At 45.2% G+C, this 17,253-nt stretch overlaps 1 protein-coding gene across 6 annotated transcripts in view; it reads right to left on the minus strand.

The window, feature by feature from the left end:
- NEK4 (NIMA related kinase 4) overlaps positions 1-16,137 on the minus strand; it is a 56,207-nt gene extending 40,070 nt beyond the window's left edge. For 4 of the 6 annotated variants that reach the window (XM_029243946.1, XM_029243940.1, XM_029243941.1 and 1 more), the window contains exons 1-5: positions 5,575-5,834; positions 3,666-3,932; positions 2,540-2,737; positions 2,247-2,354; positions 512-666 (exon numbers count right to left, since the gene is read on the minus strand). In XM_029243946.1, the coding sequence (XP_029099779.1) occupies positions 512-666; positions 2,247-2,354; positions 2,540-2,737; positions 3,666-3,932; positions 5,575-5,667 (821 nt within the window). In that variant the 5' untranslated portion in view covers positions 5,668-5,834. Of the gene's footprint in view, positions 1-511; positions 667-2,246; positions 2,355-2,539; positions 2,738-3,665; positions 3,933-5,574; positions 5,835-14,231; positions 14,351-15,062; positions 15,110-15,961 lie in introns of those variants that run through there. The other 2 variants (XM_029243943.1, XM_029243944.1) reach the window with 2 other exon arrangements.
- Positions 16,138-17,253: the final 1,116 nt, after the last annotated feature.

Raw genomic sequence — 17,253 nt, forward strand, 5'->3', positions numbered from 1 at the left:
TCTCATTTTAATATGATTTCTAAAACCTACATCCTTGGGCTTCCCTGGTGGCGCAGTGGTTAAGAGTCCGCCTGCTGATGCAGGGGACACGGGTTCGTGCCCCGGTCGGGGAAGATCCCACATGCTGTGGAGTGGCTAGGCCCGTGAGCCACGGCCGCTAACCCTGTGCGTCCGGAGCCTGTGCTCCGCAACGGGAGAGGCCACAACAGTGAGAGGCCCGCGTACCGCAAAAAAATAAATAAATAAATAAAAAATAAAACATACATCCTTTTAAAAGGATCGTACTCAATATGTCTTGGAACTCTCAGAGGAATGTGAAAGTGATTACTCCAATGGTTCTCTAGATTTTTGATTTTAGCAATTAAGCAAATCTCAACACTTGTTCTAATCATGCAATTCTACTTCATGTTTTTAAAAAACTCACCATAAACTCTCATACATGAAAATTATAAAAGCCACCCTCTTTTATTCCATCTATTTAGCTGACATATTTGCAAGGGAAATATCTTACGCCTTCGTGGCCTCCAAAAACAAGGATATTTGGCGCTTTATGTAAGGCTGCCTTAGGATGCTCCTCACAGAAGGTCTTTCTTCAGGCCTTTTGCTCAGCATGGTTCTTATTATTTCTGCCAGCTCTGGGCTGTAATCTTTCGGCATTGGTGGCAGCTACAAAGAGAAATAATACCATAAGTATGACTAACAGTCTTGTGAAAAGTAAAAGAAGGTAGAGGTTTCCCAAGATATATTTTTTAAATCATTATCCACAGCAGAAAATAACCAGCATATTAGTCTACAGGAAGCGTATCTGGCATCCTGGTTATAATAGCAAGTTGTAAAATTATAAAATATATCCTTCAAACCAGCAGTCCCATTTGAGGACCCTCTCCTTCATAAATAAGAGCATGAGTTCCTAAAGATTTATGTACCAGGATATTCACTGCAGTATTGTTCTTATAATAGTGAACAACTGGAAACAATGTAAATGGCCATTCATAGGGTACTTGTGGAATAGAGTATGGTATACCCTTCTAATAAAATACCAGGCAGCCTTTAAAAAAATACAAGACTTACAGGTACTGACCTGGAAAGATGTCCCTCATTTATTAAGTCAAAAAAGCACGTTGTGTGCCAGTGTGTATAGCCTGATTCCATTTCAGTTACTTTTTTAACATACACACCCAGAGTTATAAAGACAGGGAAAAGCCAGGAAGGCTATGCACCAAATCATTACCAATGGTTATCTCCAAGGGATGGAAATGGATGGAAACAGGGGAATTTCACCTCTTTCTTGTTTGATTCTTTAAGAAGTGGAATTATGAGCAAATTTTACTTTTTCTGTGTTCTTTTCAAATTAAAAAAATAAATGAGTCTTGGTATAATGTTAAAATCAGTAGGTGATTTACAGCCTTAAAACTTAACGGTGTGAGGATGCCTGACACTGCAGGGGGCAACTAGCCTCATAAAATTGACACATAAAGTTGGTCACTCTAGCATCTATCATACATAATGCTTTCTGCAATTTTTAACTGGTTACTAGTGATTGTGATGATTATCAAAGGAGCAAGAAGTTCAAACAGAGTAGACTTTTTTAAAATAAATCTTTATTTTATTTATTTATTTTTGGCTGTGTTGGGTCTTCGTTGCTGCACGTGAGCCTTCTCTAGTTGCAGTGAGCGGGGGCTACTCTTCATTGTGGTGCGCGGGCTTCTCATTGTTGTGGCTTCTCTTGTTGCACAGCACGGGCTCTAGGTGCGCGGGCCTCAGTAGCTGTGGCTCGCGGGCTCTAGAGCACAGGCTCAGTAGTTGTGGCGCACGGGCTTAGTTGCTCCGTGGCATGTGGGATCTTCCCAGACCAGGGCTCGAACCCGTGTCCCTTGCATTGACAGGCGGATTCTTAACCACTGCGCCACCAGGGAAGTCCAAACAGAGTAGACTCCTTTTAAACAGGGCTCATTTAACCGCTTAGGTGAAGCTACCAGTAGCCTCAGGGCACCTGCACATCCTGTGTCTATAAGGTACTGGTTTTCAAGAAGCCAATTCTTCAAAGCCATTAAGCCACCCTTATAAATTAGTATTAAGAAACGATCAATCCCTTCTCCTCCAGTTCAACCCTCCCCACAGACAGGACCCATCATTCTTAACTATCCACCCAATATGATTATTCCCTTTTCTCAGTAGCTACTTTCAAAGCTGCACTAAAGTAACCTTGCTCCAAATATTAATATTAATTCCAGAGTATTCTTTACCTTTCCTTCAATAATCCGATAAACTAAAGAATTCATGTCTTTTGCATTGAAAGCATGCTTCAGGGTGGCCATTTCATAAACACAGCATCCCAGAGCCCAAACATCAGACTAGGAAAAAAAAATAGTAAATGGTTAAATGTCAGAATGCCTTATTTACAGTTTTCCTCTTAAAAAAAAGAAACATTTTCCTTAAACCAATTCACAGAGAATTCTTCTAACTTACTATTCTGATGGGTTCTAAAATTATACTGCTGTAGAGACAAGGTGAGCTGGCAAACACAGCCGAATCCTACCTTATAGTTGTAGGGTTTGTTTGAGAACAATTCAGGGCTCATGTAGTAGGGTGTGCCAATGAGGGTGCTAGCCATGTCACAGTGGTTCTCAAGCACTCGGGCAATTCCTAGGTCACCCACTTTGATGATGTTTTTTCTTGTTAGGAAGACATTTTGAGTTTTTAGATCTCGGTGAAGGATGTGTTTTTCATGTAAATACTGAAGAAAAATAAAATTTTATTAAATATAAATATTTAATACCTGACTTATTTATACCTGACTTCTTATATACCATCAACAACTGTATAAGTTAAAGAGCCTTATACTCTTAGATGAGCCTTACCTACACATCAAAACACTATTGTTTTATAATCTCTAAATAAAAAGTCTAATTTACAACTTTCCAAAGTAAGAAATTAAGTTCCATGCATTAATTTTCCCAGCTTCCTTCACAATTGTTCCCTGGTGACTTGAAAATCATACCGTCTAGAATTATATGGACCCAGTTAAAAAATGTGCTTACAAACTTTCACTGAAGGTAGAAAGACAACTTATACAAGGTCAGATGCACATTCCTCTCAGACTCATGAAATCTTCAGCTTAATAATATTTTCAACTATAACAATATCACTTTTATTGTTTAAATCCTAAGATACATTCTCTAATATCAGAGTGATATTCCATAAACAGTCTCACTTTTGAATATGTGTATATTAAAACACAAACATGTTTCACATTTCTACTCACTCTGCCACAGCAGGGTTAAAGCCCAAAGCCCCACAGTTTAGGCAGATTAATTAGCCCAACCACCTTTCAGTATGATGCAGCTGACCAACTGATAACAAACATGGTCATTCTTTGCTCTTTGTCAGTTCAGGGCCCTTAAAATGGATTTTGCTATAAATATTAAATGAATAGAGAATTGTCTTTCCCAGCAATCAGACAAAATCCATGTCTGCTTCAATACAGATATCACTCATTCAGAAACACTTCAGTGCTACAGCAAGAGGAACTAGGTCCACTTCATAAATGGATTTTTAAAAGAATTTTTTTTTCATTAAGCATTTGGGGAAGCATTTTCCTAAAATCCACCAAGCATCTCTCTGTCACCTTGGAGCAAGTGGGATGCTATGAGTCCTGACAGTACCTGCAGAGCCATAGCGATCTGAACAAACCATTCCACCACCTGACTCTCGGACAGAAGCCTCCCCTTCTGCTCTTTGAGCTTTCGGTACAGATCACCTCCTTCGCAGAAGCCCATGACGATGTACAGCAGACCATCCCCTCCCTCCCACGACTCCTTGTAGGTGACAATATTGGGATGCTTCAACTGGGACAAGAGCTGAGCTTCCTGTTCAGCAGCTTGCCGCTCTCGGCTGGAGGCATTTCGGAGGTTCAGCTTTTTGATGACATACTACAAAAAAAACACATGTTTTTACAATATGCAAACAAACATACAGTATTATAGATTCAAAAGTATTTAAGGATTATCCTGAGTGTCCTCAAAACCAACCTTCTGGAGACTGCCACATAACCTATTCATTTTGTTATTCACAAAGCACAAAACTGGGAAAAAGACTTGTTACCACTAATGATACTTTTTACAAGTTAGATTTATAGCAGGGTAGGGGGTCACAAAAAAATTATACTTTCCATCTGCATTTTACAATTTCATTAATGGCTAAAAATGAGTCAATGTTAACATACCACTGATTAACCAAAAAATCTGTGGTAGAGATTCTTTAACCTCTAAGCTCCCCCTACAAAGGTGCATGCAACATGACTTGAATATACATCTGCAGACAGAATGGGTCTGTGGATTCCATTGCATACTCAAAGGGATCCAAGGCCCAATAAGGCTAAACATCACCTATCCTCAACATCCAAAATTATTCTCACTTAAAAAAAAACAAAACAACGTCCTCCAACACCTAATACATTGCCCTCAACTGACACACCAAACAATTCATTATTCAACAAACACAATCATAAATGTGTTTTGTAACAAAGCATAAATGTGCTTTGTAAAATGTAAACAAACTACTGCTGAAATGTGAGGGGTTATTATTACAGCTAGTACCCCATCCTCAGCTCAAAAAAATCCCCCCTCCCCATTGACCACTGAATAAATCTCTTATGTCTGAGCTTGTGTTCCAGGCAGTGACCAGCACCTGAGACAAGGCAGAAGAGGCGAGAGGACCTTATACTTATGGGGCCATCTCCTCTCAGTTTGTCTGGGGCAGTCCCATTGTCCTGGTGTCTCCTTTCAGTTTCCAAATTGTCCCAGTTTGTACATTATATGGTTTATAAACCATATTTACGAAATGGTTCATTATCCTGAGGCTAATGGGATAAAGCGCAACATTAGAGGCACGTTTTAGAAAGATCACTGAGACTGCAATGAAAGTGATGAACTGGAGAAGGGCAAGTCATGTGGCAGGGAGGACAAGCGGGAGGCCATGGCCACAGCTTAGCTAGAGACAGTGATGTCCTGGATGGGGGAGGTACCCATGGAGATGAAGAAGAGGCCAGTTGGCTTAGTGGACAGACGAATAAGGGGGTGGGAGTGGGGGAAGGTAAGGGGGGGAGCCCAGAACGACTCCCAGGTGTCCAGCTTGGGCAACTGGCTGGTTGGTGATGCTACTCCCTGAAATGAGGACCGTGAGAGGAGGTCTGGAGGGAAGGTGACGAGCTGAGTTTTGAGCGAGTCCAGAGGTTTCCAGGTCAGACGGGGTATGGGGCCCTTCACTGAAGGAGGAATACTCGCCAGGCGCCGCCGTTAGGTCCTGGGAGTGTACGTTCTCATGGAACTGTCGAGAGTTGGGGGAAAGTGTGCAGATTAAGCACACCGATTACGACTACAAAGAGAATGCCAGGGAGTTCGGGGCGCATATGACAGGAAGGCCTGGCCTAGTCTTGATGGTCTGGGACGATTTCCCAGAAGAAGTGCCATCTGAGGCGCGTCCCCTTCAGAATATCTGGGCCCAGCCCTTGGACGGCGCCCTCGGCGAACCCCTGCCTGCTCCCATCCCCTGCCGGGCCCCAGCTCCGCCGACCTGCCTGCCGTCCCGTCGGTGCCTCACGAGCGTCACCTCCCCGTAGCTGCCCCTGCCCACGACACGCAGGTAGCAGTAGGCGGTCAGGGGCATGATCCCGGAGCAAGCCCACAGTCGGGATGCGGCGGCAGCGGCGGGGGGCGCGGCGAGCGGCGGCGGGAGACCCCGCTCATTCCAGCGAGTAAGTGGTGCCGGCGGCGCCTGAGGCGGCCCTGCCAGGGCGCCAGCGCAGAGGCCCGACCCAGCGCGACGCCGCTGCCATAGCGATCCCCACAGGCGCTGCCCTGCGCATGCTCCGTGGCCCGGAGGACCCACCACAGAGCCGAAGCGACAGGCGGCCAGAGCGACCACGCCGGGCCTGCGCGCGCACCCTCGGCCTCACTTCCAAGGCCGGAACTTGCGGGTTTCCCGCAACAATAGACTCATGAACGCTTCCACTTACTGAGTGCTTAGTTGTTGTTAGTGCTTCGCACGTATTCGCTTCCCAAATATTTACTGGCTGCTTACCCTGTGCCTGGCCGAAAAAGTCCCTGCCCTCCGGGAGCTCACATTCTAATGGGGGACTGGGGACAGACTAGATTCTACAAGTAACATTTGTTATATTTACTTTATCATATGGTGGTTAATGTATGCATACAGCAATCCATCTTATTTTTCATGCATTGCAAGACAAATTGAAGATATCAGTGCACTTCACCCCTAAACAATTCATCTTGCATATTGAGAACTGCAAAAACTCTCAGAAGGACTCCATTCAAACCCCTGCACTAAGTGACTTAACCAAATTTTGGCATGGTTTTTAACAGCTTAAGGCAGTGTCCCCGGAGAACCTGCCCACCTTAAATGGCCTGCCTGTGAAAGCTCAAAACTGCCAAAAGATTTATCGTTTGATCCAGCCAACACCTTCCTTTCCTAGGACATATACCTAAAAAGCTTAAAATTATAAATCCAATGGGGCGGGGGTGGGGGGGTTGTATTCCTACAACCCCAGAATGTCTTTCTTAAGGTCATGAAATCCATCCCATTGAAATGTAAGGTTTCTTGGCCTATATCCAAGAACCAATTTTTGCCCGGTTTGGGGGGGGTGGAGTTGAGAATGCATAATATAGAGCATACTATTGGGGTTTTTTAAATATAAATTTATTTTTATTTATTTATTTTTGGCTGCATTGGGTCTTTGTTGCTACGCGGGCTTTCTCTAGTTATGGCAAGCAGGGGCTTCTCATTGCAGTAGCTTCTCTTGTTGCAGAGCACGAGCTCTAGATGCGTGGGCTTCAGTACTTGTGGCACACGGGCTCAGTCGCTGTGGCTCACGGGGTCTAGAGCGCAGGCTCAGTAGCTGTGGCACATGGGCTTAGTTGCTCTGCGGCATGTGGGATCTTACCAGACCAGGGATCAAACCTGTGTCCCCTGCAGTGGCAGGTGGATTCTTAACCACTGCACCACCAGGGAAATCCATCTACTTTCTTTACCTACTTTTCATACACAGTTGTTTCCTTTCACCCTTATTATTTCTAAGTATTTTCAATTACATATCTTAATTAGAATTCTTAACCCTTAGAATCCTTAATTTCTAGCGAAAACTAAGAAGTGAGTAATCGTGGACAGTCTCTTACACTAGCATTCTATGGATTGGCAGAGATAAATACATTCCATAATTTCTAGGAGTACATCTTCCTCATAGTAAATTTTCCAATGTAGCAGAAAATATTTTTACTAATAGACCTAAATATATTTAGGGTCTTTTTTTTTTTTGTATAAGGAAACCAAAAGTGGATTAACTTATGTTCAGTGATTAATGTTTCAGTATTTTATTTTATTTGAAAATGATTTAAATATTTAATAAATGTCCATTATTAACTTTAACTTATTTAAGTTAAATAATGGAAACTATTTAAGTAGACATGCCATAAAATAAAATAATTGCTAAAGTGTTTTACCTAAAGACTCTTTTTTGTGTGTGTGTGATACGGGGGCCTCTCACTGTTGTGGCCTCTCCCGTTGCGGAGCACAGGCTCCATACGCGCAGGCTCAGCGGCCATGGCTCACAGGCCCAGCCACTCCGCGGCATGTGGGATCTTCGCAGACCGGGGCACGAACCCATGTCCCCTGCATCGGTAGGCGGACTCTCAACCACTGCGCCACCAGGGAAGCCCTACCTAAAGACTCCTATCCCATTTACGTCTATTTAATTCACTTGTTCTTTTTTTTAAAAAAAACTATTTATTTTTGGCTTTGTTGGATCTTAGTTGCGGCAAACAGGATCTTTCATTGTGGGGTGCAGGCTTCTCTCTACTTGTGGCGCACAGGCTCCAGAGCACACAGGCTCTGTAGTTCCAGCACGTGGGCTTAGTTGCCCCGCGGCATGTGGGATCTTAGTTCTCCAACCAGGGATCGAACCAGCATCCCCTGCATTGCAAGACAGATTCTTAACCACTGGACCACCAGGGAAGTCCCAATTCACTTGTTCTTAACATGAAAATTTCATCATACCAAGTTGTTTTTCTTGCTAACAAATTTGGTAACAGAAACAACATGAACTTATTTAGCTAGTGTACTCAGGTGGAATAAAAGTTGTATGTCTTGGGCTTCCCTGGTGGCGCAGTGGTTGGGAGTCCGCCTGCCGATGGGGGGGACGCGGGTTCGTGCCCCGGTTCGGGAGGATCCCACGTGCCGCGGAGTGGCTGGGCCCGTGGGCCATGGCCGCTGAGCCTGCGTGTATGGAGCCTGTGCTCCGCGGCGGGAGGGGCCACAGCGGAGGGAGGTCCGCGTACCGCAAAAAAAAAAAAAAAAAAGAAAAGTTGTATGTCTGCATTATTTTTAATGATAACTCTGAAGACATACCTATTTTAATTAAACCAACAAACTTAAACTAGCTTTTATTTACCAAAGATTACCTCAGATCACATGAACTTGAAAAACACTTGGGTTAGTTTTTATATTTCTGAGAGTTTTAGGAATCCTTAATTCATATAAGTGCTTGTGGACAGGGAATTTTGCCTGCCATTCCAGTGAACAATGTTGCCCACCATCCCAGTTCTACAAGGATGCAGCCGTTAGCTACAGCAGCCCACAGTGCTCCCTGAGGGTAATTCAGGATGAAAAACTGGAGGCATTCTGCACTTTGGATATTGGCATTAGATAGTTAAGGTGCATTTCTAAGACATAATTTCTATGAACCCAGATTCTTGCACCTTCCCATACGTAGGAAAGCACTCCAATCATTGACCTGAGGCCTCTGTTCCTTGTGATTAGCAATAATCTTTTGATGTTCTGAGGCAGGAGATAGATGGGCTCCAGGTTAGACATTTACAGCCAGCCTCCTGTTTACACTTCCAGATAGAAATAACAACAGGAACAGGGTAAATAGCTGGACTTTGCCTCTAGTGACCTAGAGATTGTCATGCTGAGTGAAGTAAGTCAGACACAGAAAGACAAATATCATATGATATTGCTTATATGTGGAATCTAAAAAAAAGGGTATAAATGAACTTACTTACAAAACAGAAGTAGAGTCATGGATGTAGAAAACAAACTTATGGTTACCAGGGGATAAGCGGGGGAGGGGAGGGATAAATTTAGAGATTGGGACTGACATATACACACTACTATATATAAAATAGATAATTAATAAGAATCTGCTGTATAGCACAGAGAACTCTACTCAGTCCTCTGTAATGGCCTATACGGGAAAAGAATGTAAAAAAAAAAAAGAGTTCATATATGTATATGTATAACTGATTCATTTTGCTCTTTGCTGTACACCTGAAACTAACACAACATTGTAAATCAACTATGCTCCAACAAATATTAAAAAACAAAACAAAACAGTAATGGCAGGGCCAGAGAAGAGTGAGTCTTGCCCAGATAAAAGATAAAGAGGGACTTCCCTGGTGGTCCAGTGGGTAAGGCTCTGCACTCCCAATGCCGGGGGCCTGGGTTCAATCCCTGGTCTGGGAACTAGATCCCGCATACATGCCGCTACTGAGAGTTCACATGTGGCAACTAAGAAGTCCGCATGCTGCAACTAAGAAGGCTGCATGCCACAACTAAGAGTCCACGTGCCACAACTAAAGATCCCTCAGAACTCAACAAAGATCCTGCACCACAACTAAGACCCAGCACAGCCAAAATAAATATTAAAAAAAAAAAAAAAAGTCCACATATTTCTCATTCTCAAGGTCAAGGAGACCTCCCCGACTACACATGCGCAGAAAGGCTCCTCAGGGATTAAAAAGGGACGGGGGGCTTCCCTGGTGGCGCAGTGGTTGAGAGTCCGCCTGCCGATGCAGGCGACACGGGTTTGTGCCCTGGTCTGGGAAGATCCCACATGCCGCAGAGTGGCTAGGCCCGTGAGCCATGGCCGCTGAGCCTGCACATCCGGAGCCTGTGCTCCGCAACGGGAGAGGCCACAACAGTAAGAGGCCTGTGTACCGCAAAGAAAAAAAAAAAAAAAGGGAGGGGGCACCGCCCCATAGTAGATGATGTTGTTACTGAGTCCAAGCTCGCTCTGTTCACCGGACAACAGGCCAATAAATCGGGAGATGAGGTGTTGAGGCAAGGAATAGTGACTTTATTCGGAAAGCTGGAGGACTGAGAAGATGGCAGACAAGTGTACCCAAAAACCGTCTTATCTGGGTCTGGATGCCAGGTTCTTTTATAGAACAGAGAAGGGAAAGAGGTGAGGAAGTAAAGTAACAAAAAGCAAAGGTTAAAGTAAAAGAAACAGATGCAACATGGAGTCAGGATTTGCTCTTCCCTGTTACGATGTCAACCTACCCATAGGCCTCTTCACTAGACTCCATCTTGGCTAAGAGATGTGAACGCACACAGGGGAGGATCCTGAGATAAACCAAATATGGACTCAGAGCGGGGCAAAGCAAGATGACTGACCAGAGGAAACCCGGAAGAAATGCCCCAAACTACCATGGGGGCACGACTCTCCCTCTCTGAGCCTGCCCATGTGTGTCTATTCACATGTGCTCTTTTTCCTCCTAATAAACACTACTTGTTTCACTACTTTCCATCTCCTTGTGGAAATTCATTTCTACAAAGCCAGTGGGCCAGGGCCTTGTCACTGGCCACTGGCCCTCATGGTCTAGTGGCTAGGATTCAGCTCTTTCACTGCCGTGGCCTGACTTCAATCTCTGGCTGGGGAACAAAGACCCTGCTTCAAGCCGCTGCTGGCCGAGGCCACCAGAGATCAGTTCGACTACATGTCTTTTTTCCAGCAGAATATGTCAATGTATCCTGGCTCCTCCCTTACCTCTTCAGAACAGTTCCTCAGAGCTGAGAGGCTGTCTCCCAGGCTATGGTCCTCAATAAGATTCCTCAAATAAATCTTAAACCAAAGCACTTCCCTGCTGGCGCAGTGGTTAAGAATCCGCCTGCCAATGCAGGGGACACGGGTTCGATCCCTAGTCTGAGAAGATCCCAGATGCCATGGGGCAACTTAAGCCGGCAAGCCACAACTACTGAGCCTGCATGCCACAACTACTGAAGGCTGCGTGCCTAGAGCCCATGCTCCTCAACAAGAGAAGCCACCACAATGAGAAGCCCTTGCTCCACAACAAAGAGTAGGCCCTGCTCGCCGCTACTAGAGAAAGCCTGCAACAAAGGTCCAGGTTGTGCATTTTTCCTCAATGTGCTTAAGTTTCTTTAAGCCAATTAAATAGAATTTTTTTACAAATTAATTTTGGCAATACCTCCTTAAGGTAGAAAAATACCACAGATCTACAACATATGTACGTAGACACATATAAACATACAGACTGATGCAAACAGAGAACTCATAGCTTTTTTTTTTTGTTTTTGGTTGCATTGGGTCTTCGTTGCTGTGTGTGCTTTCTTGGTGAGCGGGAGCTACTCTTTGTCGTGCTGCGTGGGTTTCTCACTGCGGTGGCTTTTCTCGTTGCGGAGCATGGGCTCTAGGCGCGCAGGCTTCAGTAGTTGTGACATGTGAGCTCAGTAGTTGTGGCTTGCAGGCTCTAGAGCACAGGCTCAGTAGTTGTGGTGCACAGGCTTAGTTGCTCCGCGGTCTGTGGGATCTTCCCAGAGCAGGGCTCGAACCTGTGTCCCCTGCATTGGCAGGCAGATTCTTAACCACTGCACCACCAGGGAAGTCCCAAGAGCTCATAGCTTTTGTTCTAAAATTTTAGCCATGAATTCGGTACAAAATTAACTAGTTGTAGAATAAGCTGGATCCAAATGGTTTTGGCAGATGGAATAAGTTAAGGTTACCTGCTCAGATGGCTAAAACTTTTTACTAATATTTGTGGAGAAGACACTTAAGACTTTTACTTGTCTAAGTTCCAAACAACCTTTCCCCCTTTTGTTTTCCTTCGGATAAGAATGGTCTCTCTAAAGTTTGCATTTCAAAGAGATGACCTAGATAAGAATTCTGGAGAAGACCAAGTAAGAATATTTACATCTCAAAGGCACAGGGAAAAAATGCAAATTCCTCCAAGGACTTTTGTTTTCTAAGGCCAGAATTTTTACAATACTCACAAGCCTTTTAAGATAAATAGAGGAGGTTTGGGGGTTGGTAAAAAGGACAGGTGGACTTTGAATTGTTTCTGGAGCTGCATTTCTGGCTTTGCAAAGATTTGTAAGGTAAGGACAGTTGCTTTTAATTCCTCAGGGGATTAGGTTGCAACTTAAATGACATTATAGATTGATCCACCCATCCAACTACATTTTTCTCAATTTGCTTCTTTGTAACAGGGAGATCTTCAACTAAGATGGAAATCTAAAAGAGTCCTATGTTCTAGATTTAGAGCTATATGTCTTTGAAATGTTTTAGTAAATCCTTCCACAAAGGCTTCAGAAGGTTTTTTTGCTTGTTTGTTTTTTTCTTTCCCTCTGGGTACATTTAGCTTAGAGAAGGCCTAAAAAAAAATTCTTACCAAGCTCTGAATATCAGCGTACAATTTGGCCAATTTCTGGCCAAAGAGCTACCTTGGGGGAAAAAAAAAAGTCCTTTCAAAAAAACCTTGTTAATTTTCAGCCAGGACAAACAGTAAAGGTAGGTACAATAACAAGTTTTATTCTCCTCTTGACTGGGCACTACAGACAGAGATTCAGGAGAGCTGAAGCTGGTTAGAATTCTCACTCTTCACTGGCTGTATCAGTTTTCCCAGGATCCCATATTCAGGCTCTAATATCTACCAGAATTGCTCAAGGTTATTCATTAATTTTAATTTTAATTTTAATTTCCCTAGGCTGCTTAAGGAAATAAAATAGCTGTTTACCAGAAAATCCTTCAGGAGGCTGTCAACACTGGGAGGGGCCCACATCAGGGCCCTCCTTTGAGGGTAGATATGGGGACATCTGTAAGGCCACTAACTTGGTGGACTTTTGTTTATGGTCTTGTAGTCTCTTCAGAGTGGAAAGACAATTCAGACAGAGGATTACTAGAATGAGCACTCAAGTAAAGGAGGATAGAGGGGAGCAATAGGAGTTGCATCAGTCTCATATAGTCTTTTCTTTTACATGCCTGTGTGCCTTTAATTTTTCATTAGCCTTTTGCAATGAATTGCTCAATGAAGCTATTACGGAATTCTGAAGGCTTTTGGAGGTTTCTGCATGCCAATTAAAATAGGTGTCCCAGGGGCTTCCCTTCCCTGGTGGCACAGTGGTTGAGAGTTCGCCTGCTGATGCAGGGGACACGGGTTTGTGCCCCGGTCCGGGAAGATCCCACACGCCGCGGAGCGGCTGGGCCTGTGAGCCATGGCCACTAAGCCTGCGCGTCCGGAGCCTGTGCTCCGCAGTGGGAGAGGCCACAGCAGTGAGAGGCCTGTGTACCGCAAAAAAAAAAAAAAAAAAAAATAGGTGTCCCATTCTGTGTGTTTGATTTGGGAACACTTGCTTTCAAATGCACTTCTTAAATAAATGCTCTTGTCTAACTGGAACCTTTCTCATAACAGCTATTGTAAGTCTAGATTGTCTTTGTAAGATTTTGCCATTTTTGCAGATATTTACAGCTTCCAGGACCACAGTTCTTGGGTATAAAATAAGCAGTTGTGCCAGAAGGTGACACACTCAATTATTTGAAACTCAATCCCATTTCTTTAGCTGTCTTGGGTCTCTTGGAGCCAAATTAATACCTGAGAGGGATGTGCTGCCAGGTTGGAGTTTGTGTGGTGTTTTACAGTGGATCTTGTTGCACAGAAATTTTCTTGCGGTTGGCAGGTGACCTAGTGTCAACCTAACCCTTTCCGAGACCAATTTATTATAATTACTAGGGTCTTAGAGTTAGGTGGTGAGTGCTCTAACAGCTTTTATGTGCTCCACCTGTGCCCACCAGTTTTGTGGCTTTTGCCTTCCAAGATTCCTATTAGCAACAGCCTTGACCTCATGTGCACATTAACAGAAACTAACAGTAACCTGGCCAAGAGAAGGCCTTGTGTGCACCACCAGCAATTCCCAATGTGGAACTGGGGACTAGGGAAAGGACTGAACCAGAAGACCCCCAACAAAGGGGACTATGGACTGGGATTCCAATCAAATAAAGAACAGTGGATGAAACCAAGAGCTAGAGGCTTGGGTTCTGGGTGGAACCATCTGCTAGCTCAAGCTGACCTGCCCCAGAATGGAAAGCCAATTAAATCAGAAGTTTGACACAAAGAGAATGGAGCTCAGAATCAGAAGGAACTTACCCATGGCCTTTGGAAGTGGCGAGAAAGAGAACTCAAAGGATTTGAGGGTACCAGTGCTTGTGTTTCTTGTCCTCAAAGCCCTCAGAAGTTTCCTCTGGATCCCACCACTGCCACCAAATCTGTTAAAAAACAAATTTCAACTGAGTAAATTTTAAAGATCTTACTGGCTTCATTCAATGATTCACGAATTGGGCAACATATCCCATCTAGCTGACAGAAAGGAGCTCCAAGGAGCTGTACAAAATGAAAGATTTTTATAGGCTGAAGGGAGCAGGAACAAGGAAGTTATACTAGCAAAAAGTGGATTGGTTGTGGCATGGATCAGGAAACAGTATCTATAGTTGAAGCTGTGAGACCCAAAGGGCCATGGGCTGGGTGAGATGGAGGTCAGCAGGGGTCAGACCACTCAAGACCTGGAAGTATGTTAGACAGGGAAAGGCCTAGAGTGGATCAGCCTTTTAAAATAATGACTCTGGCTGCTGCCAGAGGGTAGACTGTGGGAGCAGAGTAGAAGTAGGGGGAAGCAGCCATCTAGGTGAGAGATGAGGGTGGTAGACTCAGTGGTGACTGGGGATTTGGAGAAAAGTGAATGGACCAAAAAGATATTTAGAGGGTTGGAGATGGGGTGGGGAGGAGGTTGAGAGTTTAGGGGAGGGAGCCATCCAGGATGCCACCCAGCTTTCTGGCTTGGATGCATGGATGGATGGTGGTGGCCTTCACTGGGATGGACAACAAGAAGAAGAAGACCAGGCTTGGTGGTGGGGGGCAAGAAAGGTCATGAGTTCAGTTTGGACATATCAGACCGAGGGGTCTGAGCAGGTCTGGGCCTACCTGCTGTCCCACAGGCACCAGCAGCATGGCCACCCTCTCAAACCCCCAGGCTCAATCTTTTTTTTTTTTTGTGGTACGCAAGCCTCTCACTGTTGTGGCCTCTCCCGTTGCGGAGCACAGGCTCCGGACGCGCAGGCTCAGCGGCCATGGCTCACGGGCCCAGCCACTCCGCGGCATGTGGGATCTTCCCGGATAGGGGCACAAGCCCATGTCACCTGCATCGGCAGGCGGACTCTCAACCACTGCGCCACTAGGGAAGCACCCCAGGCTCAATCTTTAGCAAATTCAGCTGCTTCCTGTCCACCCATCACCCTCCCCCTCCACACACGCACACATCCACAGAGTGAGTCAACCAATCTTCTTCATCTGTCACATGGGACAAGAACAGTATCCATTTCCTGGGGGTAGCTGTAAGCAGTAAGCAAACTAAGGCACAAAAGATGCTGAGAAGTGGGCCAGGTGCTAGTCACCGTTAGCACTGCCCATGCCCTTTCTCCTGGCCATGCAACACAAGTGCATTTCTATCACCTCTACGGCACAGGCTTGGAACTAGCCATCTCCCAACAGCCCAGTCTTGATCTTGCCATGCACCTGCTCAAAATATTTTTAGTGTTTCCTACTCAAAAGACGGGACCCCTGTGCCAGCTGGTCCCAAGCCATTTCCCAGCCTCCTTCCCCACCCTCTTCATTAGGTGCTGCTCCCATCACAGACACCTGCACCTTCCCCAGTCATGCTACACACTTACCCATCTGCTTTGCTCTTTCTCCCCTTCCCACCTGTCCTTCCCAAGTGCCGCTCTATTTGCTAGGCACCTCCTCTGGGAGGCTTCTCCAAGGCCCTGCAGGGGATGAGCTCCACCCGTTCCAGATTTCTACAGCTTCCTCAGGCTCCTCTTTACCTTCTGGCCACTCTTGGGATTCACTGGGTTTCCTTTGACTTGTCTGACTCCTTTTCCCAAGGCATCAGCTCACTGAACACAGGGAGGCACATAGGCTTCATCACTGTGGTGTCCTAGTGCCTGGCACTGTACCCAACCCAACATAGGGCTTGGTTGATACTGGTGCAGAAAATCAACAGAACCCCTAATGTACAGTTTCATGTAGATCCATCTCATCTCCCGCAAAGGCCAGAAGACAGGCAAGAAGGGTATTCTGGCCTGGGGACAATAAGCCCTTTCCCAGAAGCTGCTCTGTGAGACAAAGTCCAGGACAAGCAAACAGAGATCAAAGAAGCCTCTGGGCCCCCTCACCATATCAGGGTCACAGCAGCCAGTACATCCCAACCAGGGCCATGGAGTAGGTTGACCAGGGGCCATGTCTGCCCACTGTGTGTGGCTTGTGGGGGACAGACAGGGTTTGTGCATAAAACTTAAGAGACAAGCTACAAGATGGGTCTCTGGGATCTTTGACTGCTTCTTCTTTCTTCCTAATAATGCAGAGGACATTTCTATCATTACATGATAGGCCTGGGCTTTGGAGTCTGAAAGATTTGGGTTTGAATACATGCTCTTTCATTTGCTGTGGGACCAACGTCCCAGGGACACCCTGAGGATAAAATTAGATCATAAAGGGCTGAGAGCGACGCATGGCTTGTAGTCTGTCCTTCATCATGAAAGCATGGCTTTCATCTTTTGTCTCCACCATATCCTGGAATGATGAGGCTTACTTCTGCTCTTCTTTACAAAGCTGACTGGCCTAAAGGGTGTGTCACCCATTACGTATCCCCAGAACTGTCCAGACCACCTCCAGCAGAACTGCTAGAGGTGGTGCCATCAGAAACAAGGACATGGGCAGACGCTTTGTAAGCCACCGTATCTGCCTCTCTGGCCAAAGCGTGACTGTCTGAAAAGTTTGTTGATGCTTAAAGAATTTTGAAAGGAACACCTAATGAAGTTGAGAAATCCATTTTTAACTGTGGCTTCTTGATGCCTGCCCCAGTGTCGCTGATGCTGGCCCTGTGCCACGGAGCCGGGATTAAATGAGCTGTCTGGGTCTTCACAATTCACGCCAGCTGAGTGTAGCTCTAACCAAGGGGCACAGTCTGAGTCTGGTCAGGAGTTTGCACAGCTGGGAGTCCCCCTAAGGAGAAAGCTTTCACTGTCTATTTCTCATCCCTCAAATTGTAATATTTGCCTTCACCTTGTCTAATGTTTAATCCATGTTTATCCAGCATGTTATTGATTAGTGGGCT

This window comes from Monodon monoceros, unplaced genomic scaffold, assembly GCF_005190385.1.
Source record: "Monodon monoceros isolate NGI ecotype Baffin Bay Population unplaced genomic scaffold, NGI_Narwhal_1 Super_Scaffold_3, whole genome shotgun sequence".
NCBI classification, from domain to species: Eukaryota; Metazoa; Chordata; class Mammalia; order Artiodactyla; family Monodontidae; genus Monodon; species Monodon monoceros.